Here is a 23960-nt window from a genome sequence, read left to right on the forward strand (position 1 = left end):
ATTGTTTTGTAGACATGATTGATCTTTAATCATGCACATAAGTGAATGGGATATCTACTATATAAATGCCTAGTGGCATGTGTGAAAAAAACCCAAAACAGCTGCAGCGCCACCTGCTGGGCAGAGTTATACACTGACCTATATATTTCTTGAAGGAGAAGTGACAGTTGGGAGTGGTTGGTGGTTGCCAGGGGTGACAGTGGGGAGTTTTTAACACCTTAAGTAGCTTGATGAAGGATGTGGCGATGAAGATGAAGGATGAGGTGATGGAGAAAAATGATGAGGTGGTGACATGTATACAAAACCACGTTAAAAAAGGGCGCTTGCGTCGGGAAGTAACGCTCTTCCCCTGAGGAGGCCTGAGCTAGGCCCAAATGCATGACAAGAACCTTTTTAACACCTTAAGTAGCTTGATTTGACTAGAATGCATGAGTATCATGCACGGGTTAACTTGTATTATATATACACATATACATACACACACACACACACATATACATATATACACACACACAAATAAATTATTTAATAAATTAATGAGTATGAATATACTACTAATGATGATTTGAAGATTTGCATTTTATGTCTATGCAGTTTAACAGACTAGATGAAATAACTGCATGAAATTAAAACAAGCAATGCAACGCAATACCAAACAAAAAAAAGATAACTAGATTCACATTGTCAACAATTTATTATTATGTCCAACATGGGGGGAAAAAAAAAATCAAAAAAATTCACAGTTAACATTCTGCAGTTATTACAGGAAAAGAAACATATTGCACGTAATAAAAAGTTAATAACATTAACTGCAGAAATTGTACAGTGTTGAATCCCTATTTTCAGTCCAAAATATACATAATCATGCAACGCTTTATCCTTTGAGGATTAGCAGCATGCACCACAGTAAACAGTTACATTCACAAAGGAATTTATTCACCCCTCTCATCCCTGAGTCTTATTTGAGATGTATGCCGTGAAAGAGGCAAAATAAAGTCAAGGTTTCCCTCTGACAGAAACTATGGAAACTATTTTAATGTAGTGAAATCAAAATCTCATGGTATGTCAAACCACAACAAAGGTCAGGGCATGTGACCACAGGAAGAAATGTAGCTAAAATAACTCCCAGGGATGAGAGATAATAGCAGTTTTGTTTTTGTTTTTTTAAAAAAAATAAGCTCATATTTGTCACTTCCACATGTTGGTTAAAACATTTTCCTGTATCATAAAAACAAGTATAACTTATATGCTTTGATCTTTGACATTTTGTTCGCAGTACTGTATATGTTCAGTGCTCCTCTTTGTCCTTTCCTTTCTTTTCCTTCTCATCCTGTAAAGCAGACCCCAGCTTTTTGATAAGGACCGAGAGGACCTTGTCCAGTGGATCCATTACTCCACGCTGAAGCCATTTTGGAATAGTGGTTCTGGCGTGGTGGAATCCTAACTTTTGAAGTATATAATCCACTCCTACAGGATCAATTTTCCTTCCTGTCCAAGATATCAGCCTAAACAGGAGAGGCAGAATATGAAATCATACATTGGGGGCAATGAAGGATTTTAAACATGTAATGATAAGACTATGAGGGAGATTTAAACAGCCGCAATGTCCGGATGAGCACATTGCTGGCCATTACGTTAAGGAATTTCTGCTAATTTTTCCTCGCACCTCTAGGGAGATTCCATCCTCACCATTGGCGCGATGTGTCTCTGGGGACAGGAGACACATTGCGCTGAAATTAATTTGCCCCTAAGCTTGAGAAAGAGAGGTTACTATCTGGAGCGAGAAATGGCTGAAGGTAGGTGCATAATAACAAATGTCCACATGTTTAACTTAACATTTCTAGAATTTAATGTGAAGATAAACCACACCTATTACCAGGGTCCCTTAAAATGAAAATGCATCATTGTATTTCCTTTGTGTTTTAAGAAAAAAATAATTAAAAACCCAAAGCCAAGTAGAGAATCATACAAAGTCAAAAGGTTTGACAATTCTCAAAATGTACAATGTGTTGACTACTGGATTTCATTACAATTAACAACAATTAAGGCAAATCTAATTTTAAATTAAGAAAAAGGAATCATTTGGAGTAGTGAATGAATACCTGAGTGTAGGCTCCAGATGCCATGTATTGCATATGAATTCCCTCCAGTCCACATAAGTGTAATTAGTGCTTTCCTCTTTATCTTTTTCAGAAGAGCGGTCATCAATCTGTATCACTGGACTCTTCTGTCCTGAACGAGTACTGAAAACTCGGGGTGGTAGGATACCTAAACGGGAGTTACAGGAAACAAAGTGTAAAATTATGCAACATTACATATCCGATACACCTGATATCATCCCTATCTTCTGGTATGGTCACACAATCTATAACCTTAAAGATTTAATTTCCATATAAACAGGGACTAAAATCTGCAATATTATGAATTTATTTATTGTCCTAGTAACAATTTGCACAGTGTTGTAGATTATCAGGGAAAACAATACACAAACTACTTGCATTAAATGGGAAGGAGAGATTGTCCTATCGTTAATGATGTTCTAAGCAGGGAAAGTACAACCAAAAAAAAATCTCAATATAGTGTTTTATTCAAATAAATAATTACATGCATTTATAAACATGACACGCCACACATTTTTTATTTGAATAGATGAGTGTTTAATTGCATTTTTGGCATGTTTCCTTTACATATAGATGACAGTGAAATAGGTGAGTTCTTAAAATTATTGAATAATCAACTGTTAAGCAGTAGCTGAATTATGACCAAGTATAAAAAAGAAAACATAACACAAGTTTCATTTCCTTACCTTTCTCTTTCTCCTTCAGATAGGCAGACACCAGATCATGCAAAAATATAATGAGCTCAGCATCCATTGTAACACAGATGTGATCTGTAAACTCAGTCACAACACTGCACTCCACCTTTGGTTTGCTGTCAACATCTGTAGGACATAAAATGATTGCTATACAAATGTTTTTGAAAAACCGATGTATGAATTTAGTTATAGCCTGATACATTTTTCTTGCATGAAATTTAGTTCTTGTGCTGCCAGTGTTTACTTAATTACTACATTGTCTGCCAACATCAGTCAATAGATACTGACACAATGTTAGTACTGATATATTCAACAGTGGAATGTAGATTTCAGAGACTAAAATCAGTCACAGCAAACTGACATTTTAGAAATTAGTGGCTGCTGTTGATAATAGTAAATACTGCAAACTACACAAGGAAAATAAAAAGTCTCCTGTATTGCTATCAGAAGTATGCACTGTACCTTGCAGTGTGGGTTCTTGTGGCTCTTGTACATGTATAGATTTGAAGTCAAGTTGCATTCTGGGTAAAGCAAAGATGGTTTCCGTTTCATGGTTGTAACTGGATCCTCCACGAAAACCACTCAGTAAATTTGCATTTGTTACTGCTGTGCTGCTCTCTGAGTTGTTTGCATCAACATTTCGGAGTAAGTTCAGCTCTACAAATAAATAAATACTGCTGCTTTGAACATTGTTGATTTGATCCATACCGTGCATTATTACTTTCCATTAAAAACTATCAGTATATTTGACCTCAGACCTGTATGACAAAAGATGCAGGTTGATTGTGCAATGGTCTTCTATTAGAAAGTGCACAGGGTTGATCAGCCAATGATCGCCGACTCTCCTCCACTCTTATCACCTCTTCCCACTCCAGAATCCAAGACTTTTCCCGTGCAACTCCCCTTCTCTGGAATGACCTCCCTCGTTCCATCCGCCTCTCTCCTACTCTGTGCTCCTTCAAACGTGCACTGAAAACCCACCTCTTCCTTAAAGCCTACCAACCATCCACATAACCCCTTCACCTCCACTCGCTCTCCCATTGCCTCTTCTAGCTCCCCTTGTGTCTTTCTGTTTTCCCTCCCTTAGGATGTAAGCTCAAATGAGCAGGGCCCTCTTCCCTCCTGTCTCCTCACCTGTTCTTCTGCTCCATGTTTATTGCTTTAACTTGCCTGGAGTTTCTGAAGGACTGGTATTTTTGTTTATTGTTTTGTGCTGTTCCACCCTGTATAGTGCACTGTTTGTATGATGTACGGCGCCGCGGAAACCTTGTGGCGCCCAACAAATAAAGGATAATAATAATGGTCTTCTATTAGACAGTGTAAAGGGTTAATTATATAATGGTTTCCTATTATTAAGAGCAATAAAAACAATTATGTGTTAAGACATTGGGGGCTAAATCTTTGTTTAAAATGTACAGTACTGAGAAGCAACAAACAAATGAAAAGAAGGCTATTGTCCTGTTATATCATAGTACCACTTTCTATGCAAGTCAAAATCAAATGCAAAAAATTGGTAAACATTTAACCTCTCATCCTCAATGGACTTATTTTGTTTCATAACAAAATACAGTGTATTGCAGTAGGAATGTAGCTTTTGTACCCATAATATAAAGGGCATATACACACACCTCAACCAATGCGTAAAAAAAAAGCACTCTGCAAAACTGACCTTCATTTCTCATAGCAGTGACATAATTAAACCATTCCTTCACGCTGGCTACTCCGTGTGGTGGATTTTCGTGACGCCTTCGTGTTATTTTGGTGATAGTTGCCATAGGACTTTCCAGAGCTCCACAGGGCTTTGTGACCATTGTGTTGTGACCAAGGTGAAAATCCAGTGTTTGTACAATGTATGTAGAGTGCTCACTTGAACCTTACAAAAATAATATTACATAAAAATTTTACATATGTGTTCACAAAAGAATGGGCTTTGAGCAGCAATTAAAAAAATAATGCACTGTGTTTATTCACTAGTTTAGAAATCAAAAATGATTATTTTCTCCATTTATTGCTACTTAAAATTACTATGTTTAAGTTTATTTTAAGACCATAAATGAGCGTGTGCGCTGAGGGGTTGGGGGGGGGGGGGGGAGAGGGAAGAGAATGAAGCCAAAGAAGAGAAAGGGGGGGGGGAAAGGAGTGAAAGGAGAGAGAGGGTAGTGGAGAGAGAGAGACGAGAGAACAAAGAACAAATCTGGACAACATATGTAAAATGCACTAAAATGTAAAGCCGCCATATTTACTACACAGGAAAGTCGCTTCTTATGTATAACACGTGTATGGATTCATATATTCTATTGTTTTAGAACTGTACAATGTACGTTAATTATAAAAATATTCACCTTCTTCCCATATTTTTTGGGCCTCAGTCCAAAACGCAATATTTGGCTCTTCCAAGTGGAACAATGCCCAAGATTTTGAACGGAAATTGGGCCCATGAAAACAAGCTAATGTCATGTGGTTGCCATGAAGGCTCATAGAGCCTCCTAACTGAACAGTGTCTTCTGGCAAGGGGATTTGAAACAAGGATATGTGGCAGCCAGATATTATCTTGAGGACTCCAGGCCAGTGACGGTGGTGAGCTGCATCCAGCACTGAAAACACAGAAAATATACATGAAAAGCTAAACCACTTAATTATGGTGCTGTTCATTTGGGTATGTTCATGTGGCCCATTTCAAAATGTACTATGGTCACACACTTGAGGCGTGCAACCATTCCCTCACCACACACAGCGCCATCATTTAATGTTACTAAAGAGCAAGGCTTGTTTCAGGTTTAAATGATGAAGAGTCATAGCAATGAATGTATTATATGGAAGAACATAGTCATCCAGCATTCTAGCTGGCTTTAGTGTGACATTTTCTGGAGAATAGTATACCCCAAGATGCTTTTCTAAACCTAATGGTTAGGGGCAGTTTTGATATGAACTATAGTATTTACTGTGTATTACTGTGATTAATTGCATCTCTTTTAATGTATGTCCCCTGAAGGAAAAAGTGGGGTAACAAGAGGTCCCTAGAATATATAATGTAACAATGAATGTGATTCCATAAAACATATATTTAGCGTCAGATGTAAAAGTGTTAAACAAGTATCACATTTATAAAAGTGTGTAGTTTTTAGTAAGCTATCCAACTAAACCAAGTAAAACATGCCTTATTATTGTATAGGGTGACTAAGAAATTACTTATTTAACAAAAAAAACAAAACTCTTTTGTAAGGTTCCTTTTGTTGCGTAAAACAAAGATAAATCACATCTCTTAGATATGCTTCCGGCATAATCCATTGTGCTCCAAGCACTGTTATTTTAACTGATATAATAGACCCTATCTGGTCTATTTCAGTGGACTGGATTACATTTTGGTTCTTTACAGTAAATTCAATATTCAAGCCATTAAATTATGTAAGCAAGAAAATGTAAACACTATCTGAACTCTGTAATAAATAAATATTGCTGTCAGTGTATAGGTCTATTACTGGGTGGTTATTGCTGGAACAAGAAAGTACAATTGTTGCTGTACTGTATAGAAATATGTTGGATTTCTCCACTTTAAAAAATAATAATATGGGTTTGTTTTTTTGTTTACAATGCCTTGCTGCCATACTGCCTAAAATAAATGTAAATATAAAGCATCAAAAGTAATAACCCATACATTGCTCACGTGAATTCTTCTCCAGATTGGTGACTACTGTCTTGGGTGGAATATATGGAACAGGCCCCCAAGTTGATAATGCACGCTTGCTTGTGTCAAACTGTTGAGTGAAGAACTCTTGCAGCTTCATTCCTATTTTAATGAGGTCTGGAGTAGTTGACCGGGAGATCATAACTTGAAAAATGTCCCACTGCAGGTCTCCATGGATAAAAATAACACTAAGCCAAAGAACACATTCTAAGATTAATAAATACTATTAATTAAACCTATAAACTATATAATGCAAAATGAGCAAATAATGGAGTGTGAGGGTGGGGTGGAGTGGTGTAAAAAACAACTGTATAAAAACTTATGTAAAACTATTTGTTTTGAAAATGTATATCAATATAAGCCTCTAGTTTTCCAATTTTTGCCCATAACTGCACTAAGAAATCTTAGGTTTTGTAATCTTTTACAGCAAAAACTGAATGTTTATGCTTTTACAGAGGTTACATCCTTTTCTTTCAAAATCCACTGTGGGATACTGGACCATGGGGATATAGAACTTCCATTAGAACTTTGGCACTTTAAAAATCTTCAAAATCTTTATGTTCCTCCCTCTTCTATATCCCCATCCTGCAGGGAATTCAGTTTGGTTCTGTTTCTGTCCTTTGGGGCTTGGTTAGAAAAATAGCCAAGAGAGAGAAAACAAGAATCCTTCTGAAAAACCATTTAACTTTGTTAAATTATAACAGAAGAACTACAGCATAAAAAGGATGTGTGCTGAGTGTCCTCCAATGGATTCAGAGAAAAGGATTTAAACACAAGTATAAAAATCCCATTTACTCATTAAATTGGGGAACTCAGGCTAATGGGGATGTCCTAAAGCTGCCCCTTCCGAGGGGTACGCTCACAGGTTAGCAGGGCTCAACTCCTTCCGGCAAAACGGTCATCCTTTAGCGGCAATTCACCACCACTGTGATGCCCAGCAGTGCTCATTTCAATTACTACGGTACCCAGATATTACCATCTATGGGTTGCGCAGAAAGATCAGTGATGTTACATTGCCGCAGAGTACCTTCAAGACCGATCCAGAGGCACTCTGCAGCATACAGTGGAGACATAAATTTCCCCCATGGATGCAAGAACATTGAAAGTGTAAAACTTTGTAAAAGTACACACAAAGTCACACAAAGGAAGAAGTGACTGCCTAACACAGCTTTTCAGCGACGATACCCATATTGGAAGGAGCAGGTTTCCACACCCCTGTGTAGACATGCCAAATCAGAGGTGATTCAACGAAATATCTTCTGTTTTGACGCCAGCCAAACTCTTTTGTGGGCATCACAGAGGACCAAATATCACCAGTTTAGTGTCCTCTGGACATAGATCTTCAATGCCCTATATCCTATGAGTAAAGAGATCCCTCTATCTCGGTAGATTCCAATGCTGAAATCACAATATCCTGATTTAAATGGAGCCTAAACAGTGAACAGCCCTTTCCTTGTGAAAGAATATAGAGAGATTTGCAACACAGCACGCTAAATTCCAACATCCTCTGTGCCTTGGAAGTGGGAAAGAGATAAAGCGTTTTCTATGTGATAAATTTTACATCCACTGACTCCAGTGGTTCAAATAGAGGCTGTTGTGGTTGCCAATGTTAAGACCCTACAATAAGATCTGCACCCCCAGAAAGATAGTCAACGTCTTCTGAAACAAAACAGAGTGCAGAGACCTGATCCAAACCATCCTGCAAAAACGAGCAAATGGGCAAACTGAAAACAAATACTTAGAAACTCCCTCAAACTCACACCAAGAAACACAAGTTTTACAGACCATATGATAATTTGTTGTCGACAAAGACATTTAAGCTCTGAGCTTCAGTCCTACCACACGGTCTATAACAAGCTGCACAAATCTCTAATCTTAATTCTGGAACATTTATCAGAAGTTTTGCTTCTGCTGGGAACAACACACCCTGGAACCAATGTGAAGAATGATAGCACCAGAGACTAGCATCCGTTGGGACAATTGTCCAATTCCAAATGGCAAAAGGGACGGAGGAGCAACAGACATGATCTTAATGGCAAACTGGTCTGTTGTCTGGACAGATGAGTGTGTGACTTATCCAATTTCTAGATTAGTTTGATCTGGAACACCCTTGAATGGAAGTGTAAACTGAATGACTTCAAAAGTAGAGACCATTTTCCCCAGGACTTTCATGCCTGGCCCGGAACATCCTGAGCCCACTCTGTTTTGCAGACAGCCAGAGAATGGTCTCACATCAGGGGTGGGAGGATATACCAGTCCACTGTCTGCTCTAGGTGAGTGATGCAGCAGTAAATTCAAAGGAACAGCAGATAAAAAATAGGCAGCTAAGGAAAAAAGCACCCTGTCCTGTAAGCACTGAAAACAGGAGCACAAATCAGTTTGAAGATTTTTAAAGTGCCAAAGTCCTAATGGAGGATCTATATTCCTATGGCCCTGCATTACCCAATTGGATGAATGCGAAGTAAGGTTTTGCTTAAAAACACTTTCTCTCTACTGACTCTGATTTGAAAATTCACCAGTTCTTCTTTAGTGAGTGGTTCATTTAAGTTGCACAACTACTAAAAGTTATGAATATTTTTTTGTCAGTATTGGATTTCTTTGGTTTGGTTTGTATAAGTTGTTTCCTATCCATTTTTCTACTTTCAGAACAGTGGCTTTTATGTCCTTTGCCGAAAATCCCTGTACACCAAATTTCTCACCCATCAGGCATAACAGTTCACACCATTTGCTGTCATTACTAACAATCCTATTAACCATAATCAATTGTTATATGTAAGCACATTTTAAGAGGATGTGGATGATGGCTGGTGGTAGTAACGTGTGTGTTATAGTCAGTTGGTTTTCGATAAATATTGGTGACAATTGAATGGTCAAGCCTCATCACTAATGCATCAAAGTAGAGTACTAAAAAATGATTGGCCTCAATAGTCATTTTTATAGGACTATCTTATCCAATAAGCATAGGCAGAACAAATCCAATGTTCTTTGGTCACCTTTCCAGATTATAAACAGGTCATCATATATCAGCAAATTTGGCACAAATTTAGAACAGACTATATATATTTTTTCACACATACAGATATTTGCAGAAACTGGCGTCATGTTTGACCCCATTCCAGTGCCGCTGCACTGCAGGTAATATTATCTCAAATTTTAAGTAATTCAAGGTCAGAATCAGTTCAATAAGGGCTAATAGAAACTGAACTTGTGTACCCTTGTAGGCCTTGTATCAATAAGTCCCTGACTGATCACTTCAATACCCCCCTAGTGTGATATAACATTCAATGTTACCAAAAGTCAGTCTTCACATGGAATCCTAAAATCTTTAATAAGATTAAAAAATGCTGTGGTGTCTTGTATTAATCTGGATAATTTATGTATGCATTGTTGGAAATAATAAACAACAAAAGCTGGCTCAAAGATTCTTGGGCTGAGATAATTGTAAAGCATACCTTTTGTCAGAGATGCTCGTATCCAATGGGGTATACAAATTGACATTCCACTCATCCTGTAACTTCAGATCAGCATTGCTGAAGATTCCCATAAGGATACTGGAACCCATGTAATCAACACGCGCTTCGGTAGAGCCCATTGTTATCTGGATCTTATGACTGGGTTGCTGGTTGGGATGTTCTGAAATATGAGCTAAAGCAAAACAAATATATTTTGTTAGTAAACTGCCAACTGTAATAAAAGTAGCATACACAATTGTTGGGATAAGAAATACAAATAATTATAGCCTTATATAAGTAAACACTATAAAGAACAGAGCTGTCATATTGGTTACTTTTTTTTACAGTTTAAATTTTGTGATTAATGAAAGGGCAAAAGTAACTCACTTACTGATAAAGACTTTTAAGGCACAGGGATAAAACTGTATTATCTAAATATGCCAAGTATAAGTATAGCCATTACAAATGAGCGTGTATTCTAAACATACCAGATTCTTGCAATGTATCCCTATATAAAATATACAAAAAAACAGTATTGCAAAAAACATGGTAAGGAATGCCTAACATTCCCTTTAAAATTGTTTTTGTAATCTTACTTTAGTAATTTAACTTTTTTTTAATTTTTAGGCTGAAAAAAAGTCTTAGTCCAAAGGACAGTCTTGTCTTTATGAAAGATGAGGAAAGGAGACTTACAAAAAAAAACAAACCACCCGCTCTTAAGACTCCTAAGCTGTGGAAATAGCCAACATGAAGGTAGTCTCTAAAGTAAGGAGTTTTAACTTCACAGAATCCAATGGCTCACAGGGAGCTTGCTACCAGGCTATCAGCTCTAAGTTAAGATCCCAAAGAGCAACTGGGGCTGTGGGGATGTATGGAGGCTGCACATGCATCACACCCTGTAAGAAAGTCTGCACCTCTGGCAAAAGCACTAATTTTCTCTGAAAGATAACCAATAAGGCAGACACCCTGACTTTCAACGAGCTAAGTTTTAAGACACCATCCTGGAAGAGGAGGAATAAATGGGCCAACCTAAAGGGAGATGCACAACAAATCTGAGGAGACACTGATGTCCCTTCCAGATTGGAAAGTGCAAGTAGGTGTTCTTAATGTCCATGGACACCATGAACTTGTCTTATTCCATGCTGTTGATGACAGACCTCATGTCACAATCGTCTGAATTTCTTGATCCGATTCGGGACCCTTGGGACTAGCTGGAGCAGGAGTGAAACAGAATTTAGCAGCCTGGATGATCTTCTTGCTCATGTTCTTGCTGATTGTAGAATATAATAAGGGAATGAGCAGTCTGGAAATGTAGACAGGAACACTGCACTTGTAATGCAGTCAGGAACACTGCACTTAGGAATGCAGACAGGAACACTGGAGCCAAGAACTATCCTCTGGAGAGAAGTGTGGCTAAGATCCCGATTTGTGACAGTACCCCCTCCCTTACGAGTGGCCACTGGACACTTAGATTGGGGTTTAGTTGGAAACTTGCGGTGAAATTTTTTGATGAGAGATGGAGCATGGACATCAGAAGCTTTGATCCAGGCTCTCTCTTCTGGACCATAGCCCTTCCAGTCGACTAGATATTGTAAGGTCTTATGTCGAAACCGAGAGTCCAAGATCTCTTTAATTTCATATTCATCACCATGTTCAGTCTGCACTTCAGGAGAAACCAGTTTGGGTGTATAAAACCGATTTAGCACCAGTGGTTTTAAGAGAGAAATATGGAAGGAGTTGGGTACCTTGAGGTAAGATGGTAAATGTAATTTGTAGGACACAGGATTGATGACCCGGGAGATGTTAAACGGTCCAATAAAGCGTGGAGAGAATTTCATAGATGGAACTCTGAGGCGTAGATTGCGAGTAGACAGCCATACTCTGTCTCCAGGTTTCAAGCTTGGAATGGCTCGTCGCTTTTTGTCGGCCTGAATTTTGTAGCGTTGGGACGCTTTAAGTAGAGATTCCCGTACCTGGCGCCAGTGGCCTGCAAAATTCTTTAGGAAAACTTCAGAGGCAGGTACTGAGGCTGTAGGAAGTGGAGTAAACAAGGGTACCCTGGGGTGTAGGCCATAGACTGTATGAAATGGAGTGAAAGCAGAAGATTCGTGATAATGATTATTATGAGCAAATTCTGCCCAAGGAAGCAGATCTACCCAGTCGTCTTGAGAAGAAGATATGTACAAACGGAGAAATGCTTCTAGGTCCTGATTGACTCTTTCCGTTTGCCCGTTGGTTTGTGGATGATAGGCCGAAGAGAAGTTTAGTTTGATCTGTAGTGCTTGGCATAAGGATCTCCAGAATTTTGCCACAAACTGAACTCCTCTATCTGAGACGATTTCTTCAGGACACCCATGCAAACGGAAGATCTCCTTTATAAATTGCTGAGCCAGTATAGGTGCTGATGGGAGGCCACGGAGAGGAACAAAATGCACCATTTTAGAGAATCGGTCAACAATGACCCAGATGGTATTGAAATTATTAGAATTTGGCAAATCGGAAACAAAGTCCATAGAAATATGGGTCCAGGGTTTGGTGGGAATAGGCAGAGGCAAAAGTTGACCAGCTGAAGATTGTCTTGAACTTTTATGTTGGGCACAGCTGCCACATGCGGAAACAAATTGCTGAACATCCTGATGAAGAGTAGGCCACCAGTAGCTTCTCGATATGAAAGATTGAGTTTTGCGGATGCCCGCATGACCGGCAAATCTGGAACAACGTGCCCATTGGAGCAATTTTTTACTCAGATTCTCAGGAACAAAAGTTTTTCCCTGGGGAGGTGTATTGTCGGGTCTACTGACTGCGATGCTGAGTGGGCTGATAATAGGCCGTGGATCCACAGTGATGGAATCCTCCTCTTCCACCATAGAACGTGACAGAGCATCGGCCTTCCGATTTTTGGAACCGGGATGGAAGGTGACATGGATATCAAATCGAGAAAAGAATAGTGCCCATCGGGCCTGTCGTGGATTCATGCACTGTGCAGTTTTAAGGTAGAGCAGATTCTTGTGATCCGTGTATATTGTGACAGGATAACGAGCTCCCTCAAGTAAATGCCTCCACTCTTCAAGCGCCAATTTGATGGCAAGCAGTTATTTGTCCCTTATGGCATAATTTCGTTAAGCTGGTAAAAATTTCCTGGAGAAGAACCCGCAGGGATGCCATTGCTCATCAGCTGGTTTTTGGGAAAGAACAGCCCCTACTCCGACAGATGAGGCATCAACTTCCAAGTAGAATGGACAGGTTAAATCTGGTTGTCTGAGTATGGGAGCAGAAATAAATGCTTGTTTCAGAACTTGAAAAGCTGTTTGGGCTTCTTCAGACCACTTGGCAGGATTAGCTCCTTTTCTGGTGAGGGCGGTGAGTGGTGCTACCACAGTAGAGTAGCCACGAATAAATTTTCGATAATAGTTCGCGAATCCCAGAAATCGCTGTACTGCCTTTAGTGTAGATGGTTGAGGCCAGTTAAGAATAGCTTGCACCTTCTCTGGGTCCATACGGAGACCAGTACCTGAGATGATATACCCCAAGAATGGAATGGATTCAACTTCGAAGGTGCATTTTTCAAGCTTGCAATACAGTTTTTTCCTTCTGAGACGGCTGAGGACCTCTTTAACATGTCTGCGATGGGACTGGATATCAGAGCAGAAAACGAGGATATCATCCAAATATACCACAATAGTATGGTACAGTAAGTCCCGAAAGATTTCATTTATGAAATTCTGAAAAACTGCTGGGGCATTGCTCAGACCGAATGGCATGACTAGATATTTGTAGTGCCCATCCCTGGTGTTAAAGGCGGTTTTCCATTCGTCGCCACGCCTAATGCCAATCAAATTGTAGGCCGCACGGAGATCCAACTTTGTGAATATTTGGGCACCTTTGACTCTGTCAAATAACTCTGTGATGAGGGGCAGAGGATACTGGTTCTTGATGGTAATGTCATTGAGACCTCGGTAATCGATGCAGGGACGTAATCCACCATCCTTTTTCTTTACAAAAAAGAACCCGGCTCCTGCTGGTGAAGAGGATGGACGAATGAAGCCCCTTTTATATATTCAGACATAGATTTTGTCTCAGGGATAGAAAGAGGGTAGACTCTGCCACGCGGTGGGGTTTTACCTGGAACAAGATCAATGGGACAGTCCCAATCCCGATGAGGTGGTAGAGTTTCAGCAGCCTGCTTACTGAAAACGTCTGTGAACTCTTGGTAGGCAGAAGGAACTGTCAAAACTTCTTTATCAGAGGTGGAGCAATGTGGAAGAACACGTTGTAAACAGGACCCGAAACAAGTTGGAGCCCACGCCAAGATTTTTGGAGTCGACCAGTCGATATGGGGGTTATGCAATTGAAGCCAAGGAAACCCGAGAACCACAGGACTAGTGGCTTCTGGGATGACCAAAAAAGTAAGAGATTCAGAATGCAGAACTCCTATTTGGAGTGTCACTGGAGAAGTCTGATGCGTAATGGTACCCCCTGGAATACGGCTACCATCAACCGCAGAGAGAAAGATGGTCACTGGAATTTTCACTAGTGGAATGGCTAGTTCAGCAGCTAATTTGGCAGACATGAAATTCCCAGATCCTCCTGAATCCAGCAGGGCTGAAATGTATTGGGAGCCTTGAGCGTGTTTCAGGGTGACTGGGATAATACAGTCCTTGCCTTGTGGGGAGCGAAGGGCCACTCCTAGGCTCACCTCCTCATAGTCAGCTAGGAGGGTATATTTACCCGTTTTGCGAGGACAATAATGTAGCAGATGTCCGGAACTGGCACAGTATAAGCAAAGTTTCTCTCTAACTCGCCGTTGTCGCTCGGTGGGTGAAAGACGTGTTTTGCCTAGTTGCATGGGTCCTTCAGGGAAAGGACCCGTTGAATAGGGAGGAACTTGGGGTGTTTCAGCCTCCTCTTTTCTAGAGCTCTCTCTCTGAACCGAAGATCAACCCGATTGCAGATGGTAATCAATTGGTCTAGCGTTGTAGGTAAATCCCGACACACTAATACATATTTAATGTGGTCAGACAGGCCCTGCCAGAAGACCGCAACAAGAGCATCGTTATTCCAAGACAGCTCAGAGGAAAGTGTTTGAAATTAAACGGCATACTGGCCCACGGTCTGCTGCCCTTGCCGAAGCCGCAGAATATCTAAAGCGGCTGACGCTGTTCTTCCAGGCTCGTCGAATATTCTGCGGAAGGTAGACAGGAAGCTATCAATATCAGATAAAATTGGGTCAGATTTTTCCCAGAGCGGTGATGCCCATGCCAGAGCTTGCCCTGATAGTAGCGAAACAATATAAGCAGTTTTGGTACGTGCAGTAGGGAAATTCCCGGGTTGTAATTCAAAGTGTATACTACACTGGTTGAGAAACCCGCGGAATAACTGCAAGGTATCCATACGTGTAGAAACATCCTGCAGCAATCTCAAAATTTGCCCCTGGTTAGTTTCTTGTCTCTCAATGCGTTCAGCTAATATTTGGACAGAGTCCTCCCTCGGGGTATGTTCCCCTAGCGGATCCATTGGGCCAGAACAAACTGTCACGGTCGTCTGAATTTCTTGATCCGATTCGGGACCCTTGGGACTAGCTGGAGCAGGAGTGAAACAGAATTTAGCAGCCTGGATGATCTTCTTTCTCATGTTCTTGCTGATTGTAGAATATAACAGGGGAATGAGCAGTCTGGAAATGTAGACAGGAACAGTGCACTAGTAATGCAGACAGGAACACTGCACTTGTAATGCAGACAGGAACACTGGAGCCAAGAACTATCCTCTGGAGAGAAGTGTGGCTAAGATCCCGATTTGTGACACCTCACATATTCCATTTTGAACATTCCCCAAAGCTGGACGGTTCAGGGACTTGAGGTGGAGGATGAGTTGGAAGAACCAAGAAAAAGGTCAATTAAAAACCCAAACCCCTCTCACCCTCCAGGATTGGGACAACCACTCATGAGGAGAGTAAGGACTGAATGGCCTTCCTAGAGATCATATAAAGTGTTGGACCGTAAAGGAAGCCAAAAGGTGAAGAAATGTCTGAGTGGGGACTTTACGATATCTATGATGTATCCCCACAATACAATTCCTCTTACCCAGACATCTGTGGTGTAACTGAATCACCTGTCTTGAGAGAGAAGCACACAATCTCTCACCATGGGAGACCCTGGCTGGGCACCCTCCCTGGCATTTTGACATTTTATCGGCAGACTTGGGAGCTGGAGAGCTAGCTGCCCAGGCCTGTTTAGCTCTCTGCTGACCTACACAAAAAAGCGGAGACCTGACCTCTGAAGGTCTGACTGCTTACAACTCCTGAGGGGTGAAAGAAGTTTAAACTGGGGCCCTTAGGACTAGAGGCATTAGCAGGAAGAAAAGAACACTTTCCCTTTGTGGCAAGGGAAATTATCTTGTCCAGTTCAGGGTCCAACCAAATCTGTCCTATTAAGGGCAGGTATTTAAGAGTCAGATATGCTCCACCAGAATGAGCAATTCCAATCTGGCTCTACCAAGCTGCAGACCATCCGGCAAGTGCTACAGCAACCTCTTCATTGCCTTATTAGCCCAAGCTGAAGCCCAGCCAATTGAGTTAAAAGGTGTTAAATCTGTGCAAATGTGTAGCAACATTCGAAGTTGGAATGGTGAGAATCTACCTTAAACGGAGATTCCCATTTCAACGTGTTTATGTTAGGGAGTGGATAAATGGACTGCAACCTGCAAGAAACCTGAAACCTACAAGCAGGACTGGTTCACGCCTTGCATAAAGGTCCGCTGAATTAGCAGAAGAGGAAAACGAAATGGATGTTTCTTCTTCCACTTACAAAGAAAATGGTCATGAACTTCTGATTCTGTATTGTCCTGAAAGCCTCCATTCCCTGTGTACTACTGGGAGTCCCCATCAGGGCAAGAGGAGAACTCCGGGTCAGAATCTTTAGCCACCTCGCCTTCCATCTGGATTGACAGCTCATTCCCATTACTGAATGACTTCCAGAAGCTGACACTTCCAAGGTCTGTCAGTGGAGGTGGAATACAACATCCTTTCCAAAGAAAAGTATACCTGCCCAGACTCTGCACCGACAAAACCAGACCATGCACCAAGATGACTTGTTGGGTAATGCAGGGGAGGGTCCCGAAAGTCCCTGTCATTCAGTTTCAGAGGGTCAGGATCACTCACCATGTCTTCTGGGGAAGGACCCAAAGAACCTGTGACAGTCTGTGAGAACTCAGCAATAGCCAGCCATAAAAGTGGGGGCCTCTAGTTCATGTTGTGCATAAAGTGGGCACAGGGGAATTTAGAGTAGCATAAAAAAAATTAGAGTAGCACCTGGAACTGGCAAAATGCTTTGTTCTGTTCCACCTCCAGAGAGAAAAATACTCAATCCTTGGATGGATGTGAATCTGCAATACATACACAGGTCAGAGAGAAACCCCCCCCCCCACCCCCACCCAAGAAACAGGTTCAACCACCCTCAACCGCTAGCTTCCTGCACAGAAGAGATCAGCAGACTAAGAGACAAAGCTGTTGGATGCTGTTACTGGCTGTGTTTTTTGGTGAAAGCCCACAACATAGGATGTGCTGTGCAGGAACAGCACCCTCCCCCAGGGCCTAGAATACAGGAAGGCTGCCATCTCCATAAATAATGTATCCCCATGCTTAGTGCAGGGCTGCCATGGATTGGAGCCCCTATCTGACCACCCCCTGTAACCTGCAGACCCTGCACCCACTCCTCCTGTGCCTGTCCCAGCACCAGGGGTTGACTGCTAGAGTAAACTTACTTCCCTCTCCAGGTTGCCTGTGGCAGCCATTAACAAAGCTCCGTTTCATGAAAAATGGAAGTCCTAGGCTGACTGGAAGAGGACCTGGTTTATTTAAAGTGCCCACAGTTTCTGTCACTGCACTCTTTACTCCAGTGTTGCCCATTAGGATGAGTAAGAAATAAGCGGTAAATATTGTATAAACAGTACAGTATATTATGTTTGTCACTCAAGAATGAATGAGGAATGTCCTAACATGGCCACTGCAGTGAAAGATATCAATCTTTGATGACTTGTGATGTCAGAGGCTGACGAAGATAAGGGTATCTTGCATATAGGTAAGTATGAAATATAAAGTACCAACACTGCATGTCCTAAATACAAATGCAATCCAATAAACAATAAAGACAAAGAATAATAAACATATGCTAATTTAAGCAACGAACTCTATAGAAATTGTCCATGTCAAGAAGTAACAAAATGCAATTGTGTAGTTCTACTTACCAACCATTTCCAGCATGTTAACATCTATTGTTCCACCAACAACTCCACCTCTGGAGTCCAGCTGGGACCTTCCTAGTCCAACAGACATGCTGATTTCCCGGTCTCTGTTACTTCCCACAGACAAGCGACCTTGGCTTTTTAGTCCACTTGTGGTCCATCTGACAACATTCCAATGAAAACCATTTAAAACTGTGCTCTCTATTACATTATGTTACACAGTGGTTGAAGTGGAAATTTAGAAGTGGCGGTATGGAAAATGTAAGTGAATGGAATTTGATAGTTTTACAAACAAAGCAGAAGTGGTGGTACGGCATACCATCCATATAGCAGCTCACTTCAACCACGGATGTTACATGAATATTAATCTGCTTGCAACATCATACAATTACAAGGAGGTTGCCATAAAAAGCATTTTCAGCAATAAATCTGGCATAGCGTCCACAATGATGTTAATATAGAAGAAATTGATGCATACATGTTATTGATTACTTCATATCTTTGACCTTTAACTGAGTATAGATAACATTATTACATAGCCAAAGAAAATTGAAGAGTAGTTAAGACTATGAAATTGACTGCCAAAGGAAGTGTTGATAGCGGATTATTTTACTGGATTTAAAAGTAGATTGAATGCATTTCTTGCAAAGCTACAACTATTAGGTTCCATTATTGGAACAATTAATATAGGGTATTCATCTTTTTGCCACTTATGTTGTCAAGGATCACTGTTTCATTGGGATTTGTTGCTGAAAGGAGGCTAAATTGATGGAACTTTTGTCTCTTTACAAGAATACTAAACGTGTACATATAATGCACAGAGGAGTACAGGGTTTGCAATATCTGTAAGGTTCATCACGCTATCTATCAGAAACAAACAAAACATTTAGATCTGCACTAGAGCTATGACCACATGGACATTTTTACAGACATGCATGAACACTGGAGTATCTGCACCAATTTACTCTTAGCACCTAAACACCCAAAAAATGTGTGTGTGGGGACGTAGCCCAAGAGCTCTGAAAACATTCAACCATGCAACTTATGCAAGTGTTTGTTATTGCATAGATTGGTGACATCATTTCACTGTGTATGCTGGGTATATTGTATGGCTATGGGGGTTAGAGGAGAGCCATAGCAGTAAAAAATATCCATCTTGTAATTTATGTGTTATGCATCTTATTTGAGACAACCGTAGTACCATGCCTTCACAGATTACATGTACCTGGTGTCTAAATTTCAGAATAAAATTTAAAAAAGGACATGTTAAGTATCAAACTTATTGGTAATGTGTTGTACTATTTGTCACATCCAACTTCATGATCAATTTTCAAAGAAACATGTCGTTATGTACCATGTAGAGAACAAGCTGTTGCAGGAAAAGAACCAGAGCCTAACTTTGCGAATACATCTAATCTCTGAACTAACTTTTCATTGTAAAGCTGTCCCCCATATAACAACTTTATTTTGTTTTTATCAGTTTGTTAAAAAAAAAACAACAACAAATAAAATCTGAAAATGAGATCTACATTCATCACAGAGCAATAAAAGTGGTGCTGTGCATTTGCCAATAAATACAGAAATATAGACTGAGAAGAGATACTGAAAATTACATCCTGTACAGTGACCATGGATTACAATGCACAATTTTGTTTTGATTCAATGAAGCTTTTGATGTCTGTTGGACAGTGTAAGCATAAAAAGTAATGTGAAGTGAACAGTTTCTGAACTTACGTTGTATTTCCCATAACATTGCTCATATTCATTTGAACATTCAGCTGTTTCAGATTTATTGCAAAGACAACCAGTGTTTCCCATGGTGACCCCTGCTGGCTCGATGGCTTACTAGCTTTACTGAACGATGGTGTTAAAGGCTTTGTGACTGAATCTGAATGAGAGAAAGGGGGAGCAGACAAATAAAGTTGAAAGAGCTAATTTAAACACCAAGTGAATGTCCAATTTGCTTTGAAAATAAGGCCAATTACAGAAAATAATGAAATATTCTATGCATTGAAACTATACACCATTAATATAGAAAAAGAAAAAATTATTGTCAGGTAGCAATAATTGAACTATTAATAATACATGTAAAAAAGTACAAGCTAGCAATATATAACATTAAGAGACTGAAAATAAAATAAAGACAAAAAAACTATAGAGAGAGAAGAATTCCAACATCTATTGGAAAGATAGAGAAGACACCTAACTTTTTCAACAAGAAAAAACAAAATAATAATCTAATCAGGGTGAGCACAGAGTGTCAAGATTAAGTCACTACAGGAGTAACTGATGTGTCCTTGGAGGCAGACTTATGTCCTGTCTGTTCCAAAAATGATGGTGCGAATTGTTCCATTTTGAGATGAGCTTAATCTGGAATGCCCTTGAATTAAACTCTGCAAACTGCATGGCTTTGAAAGTTAAGACCATTTTCCCCAGAACTTTCATGCAATAGAAACTTTACTAGTTAATGCAAAGAGTCTAGCTAGTCCAGTAGAAAAAATTATTTCTGCAGTCGAGAATTGAACACTCATTCCAGAAACACCAGCCTTTGGGACAGAATCAGAATGGATTGCTAGACTGGTAACTGATAATCCAACTGTGGGCCTTCAGAGTCTGAGCCACATCTCGGTAGTGTTTCTGAAGTAGAGTCGCCTCTGTCATGATCAAGAGATCATCAAATAAAGAAAGATTATCACACTTTCGGACCTCAAGTGAGACACCATAACCTTCATGAACACCTACAGAGCAGTTGCCAGGTGAAAAGGAAGAGTTGAACTGAAAGTGATAGGACTCACAAATATAAGAACTAAGTTTATAGCTACAGAGAAGAAAAAGCAACAGCTTACTTTTACTCTTAAACAGTGCATTGTCAGAAACTTATGATTCCTCATCAATCCTCAAGTCGGATTTCCTCTGTTATCTCAGCATCCCCTTGGGAAGAACACTCTGAGCCTGATTCATTAAGAAACGTCAATTCTGATATGTGCTGTATTTTGCACAAAAAAATCGCTCTGCGTATGCCCAGAAACTAACTGTACACCAGTGTACGCAACAGTATGCAAATGATGTTCGAATGCAAATGACACATTCCACAGCCTACAATTTCAAAGAAGGAACGGAGGGGGGGAAGGGGCGTATGAACATAGCCAATGTACAGTAAAGTCATGACAAGGTTAAGCGCATTCACATCCGTGCCGAGTGATAGTGAGGACGGTCACGTATGCATGCTAGAACATGTATTTGCAATCAAGAGCAACTATAAAAATGCATTTTGTGTAGGCATTACTAACATCCTAAACTATATATGTCATGGGTTTTTTTTTTTTTTTTTTAAGTATTATTATTATTGACCATATTTTTAACAGGTTCTAAGTCTTTAATATTTTTTTTATCTGTGTGTTCTGATGGGACTTTATATATACATATGCATTGTGTATCCTGCAGTGTGTTGTGTCTGCCTATACAGCACTTGCCATATGCAAACAGAGTGTACTTGAACCCCTATTCAACTAGAAATGTTTCTTGAAATCTTCTTGTAGAAGACGGACGTACCTGTGTGCATTTTCCGTCAACAAACAAACAAACCCGCAAACTGTGTTCACTTTGTATTGCTTAATGAATCGGGCCCTGAGTCAGACCCTCCCCAGGAAGTAACGAGGCCCAACGAAATAGCTGGTGAAAGTTTCTCTAGTATCCTCTCTAATGATGAGGAAGCGCTCACCAGACCCTGTACTGACTTGGCAAGGAATTGTACCCAGACAGGTTCATCTGAAGGCATTGTTGCTGTATTTAGACCTGGGGGAAGATTACTCCATTTTTTAGACATGACAAATACAAAAAAAAAAAAGAAAAGGAAAAGCAGATACGGGGTACACAGTAGAGTGGTAATACTGTATAACCGACACAGACCAAAATCAGCAAACAGGGTGTGTAAAAAACAGACACAGACTCCTAAGCAATCTCATTCCAGCTAAAGAAACACTTTCCTGGAGCTGCTGACATTCAGATGAGGAAGGAGCAGGAGCTGCTATGGAGTCTACTTCATTTGACTGGGGCACTGCGTGCAGACTGAAGCCAGCCAAGGATAGGCGCCGGGCTACCAGTGGACTGAACCTATCAGGGCCCAACAAGTACCAGCCACCATGCCAGGAAGTATGGACCCCTAACCCTATTAACAATAATTTTAGTTTTTCTATATTTCCGTTTTATTTACAAGTTACTTAAAATGCAACCTTAAAAGATAAAACTGAAGTCCAAAAAATCTAAATACAGCAGCAAAAATAGAACAAATGATGTTGTAATATATTTCTGGAGTTACATCTCCGGTAAATTTTCTTCATCCATTATTCCTTTTAGATTTACATTTTAATATTGTTTTAAAGAGATTTACATCATTCTGCTATTGTTTTACTATTGTGTTTGGCAAATGTGAAAGTTTAAAATAAGGAAATGATGAACTTTATTTTTTCTTTAGACCAACATGACTAAAGTTAAATTAACAGGCAAAATTATATAGAAATGACAAGACATATGACTTTAATACATATATTTATATTGACATAGATAATGCAAATTACATTTTTCTCTAGCTTTATACACACCTCTGCGCGGCACCGAGGAGTCAGAGACACTTCTAGATCTAGTCACCGCGGGAGATTTTAAGGAGTGTGAAGCTGCCACAGGAGACATGCTATTGCTTGGAGTGTGTTCATTGAAAACATTGGGTGACTGTGCCATGTGACTGAACGAGGCTGACTGACTGGGTTGCTCCCATGTCCTGCAATATGCTTTTCGAGAAGATTCAGGAGAAAGATGCTGGTTCACTCCTTCAACAGAATCAGGAGTTCCAGGTCCAGAGGCTATGGGGAACAAAGAAAAATATTTTATTATGTTATTGAAACAAGTAGTAAAAAAGGAGCACAATCTCCCTTCATTTCACTCAGTAACACAAATACATGTATCAGTATTATAAAACAAAATTCAACAAATGTACATTATGAAAGATAAAATTATAAATAAACAATATTGTGGTATTTACTAATATTTACATAGCGCCTACATAGTATTCAGTGCTTTACAGATAATATTTATAATTCACATCAGTTAACATGGTAATAAATATCTAGACATATATCATTCCCTATATACTTGGTATAGTTCTATATTACACATTGTAACTTACCTGGTAGATTGATGGTTTGATCACCAAGAAACAGGCGTCTGGCGATGCTCCTTCTATACCATGCCCTCGGAAATGCCAAAATTTCACTAAGGCGACGCATGTCATACTTGAAGGAAGCAGAGCCTATATCACAGACAGCTAATAGAAAAACAAAGAATCAGCATACTGATGCAGTGTCAAAAACTAAATGGCCCAGTCACAAAATAGAGTACCTGATATATTTATTAAAGTGGTGTCCATTTTACTTGTTGTTTTGTTAGCCGACATACTTTCAAAGAAAGAGGCTCCACCAGAACGTCTCATTCTTGACAAACTGACTTTGACAAACTCCAGGTTAATACTGAGGGAGTCCTTTCGGCCGGTCACTGATGTAAGCTCTTCATCCACATGACCTGCAATAAAGTAGTTTTGTTGAAACCCTACAAGTTAGGTAACAGTTTCCTACTGTCCTGTGTCAGGAAGCCCTATTTTGGGCCTGATTCAGAGTTGAGTGTAAAGATACACTCACAACTCTGCATTTTGTGCTGCACCAAGATTTCTGCACTTATGTTCAACTCTAAATCAGGCTCTTTGTGAGCTGGTAATGTG

General features: G+C 40.0%; 1 protein-coding gene across 12 annotated transcripts in view; it reads right to left on the reverse strand.

Moving 5' to 3' along the window:
* Positions 1 to 675: 675 nt before the first annotated feature.
* The window catches only part of BLTP1 (bridge-like lipid transfer protein family member 1), a 216124-nt gene continuing 192839 nt past the window's right edge, over positions 676 to 23960 (reverse strand). For all 12 annotated transcript variants that reach the window (XM_075200283.1, XM_075200257.1, XM_075200247.1 and 9 more), the window contains 13 exons: positions 23585 to 23764; positions 23373 to 23510; positions 22792 to 23049; positions 19925 to 20078; positions 18194 to 18351; positions 9953 to 10145; positions 6471 to 6688; positions 5158 to 5409; positions 4485 to 4688; positions 3278 to 3472; positions 2807 to 2941; positions 2103 to 2268; positions 676 to 1505 (listed from right to left, as the gene is read on the reverse strand). In XM_075200283.1, the coding sequence (XP_075056384.1) occupies positions 1289 to 1505; positions 2103 to 2268; positions 2807 to 2941; positions 3278 to 3472; positions 4485 to 4688; positions 5158 to 5409; positions 6471 to 6688; positions 9953 to 10145; positions 18194 to 18351; positions 19925 to 20078; positions 22792 to 23049; positions 23373 to 23510; positions 23585 to 23764 (2468 nt within the window). In that variant the 3' untranslated portion in view covers positions 676 to 1288. The remainder of the gene's footprint in view (positions 1506 to 2102; positions 2269 to 2806; positions 2942 to 3277; positions 3473 to 4484; positions 4689 to 5157; positions 5410 to 6470; positions 6689 to 9952; positions 10146 to 18193; positions 18352 to 19924; positions 20079 to 22791; positions 23050 to 23372; positions 23511 to 23584; positions 23765 to 23960) is intronic.

The sequence above is a fragment of the Mixophyes fleayi genome, chromosome 1 (assembly GCF_038048845.1).
Source record: "Mixophyes fleayi isolate aMixFle1 chromosome 1, aMixFle1.hap1, whole genome shotgun sequence".
In the NCBI taxonomy this organism is placed as follows: Eukaryota; Metazoa; Chordata; class Amphibia; order Anura; family Limnodynastidae; genus Mixophyes; species Mixophyes fleayi.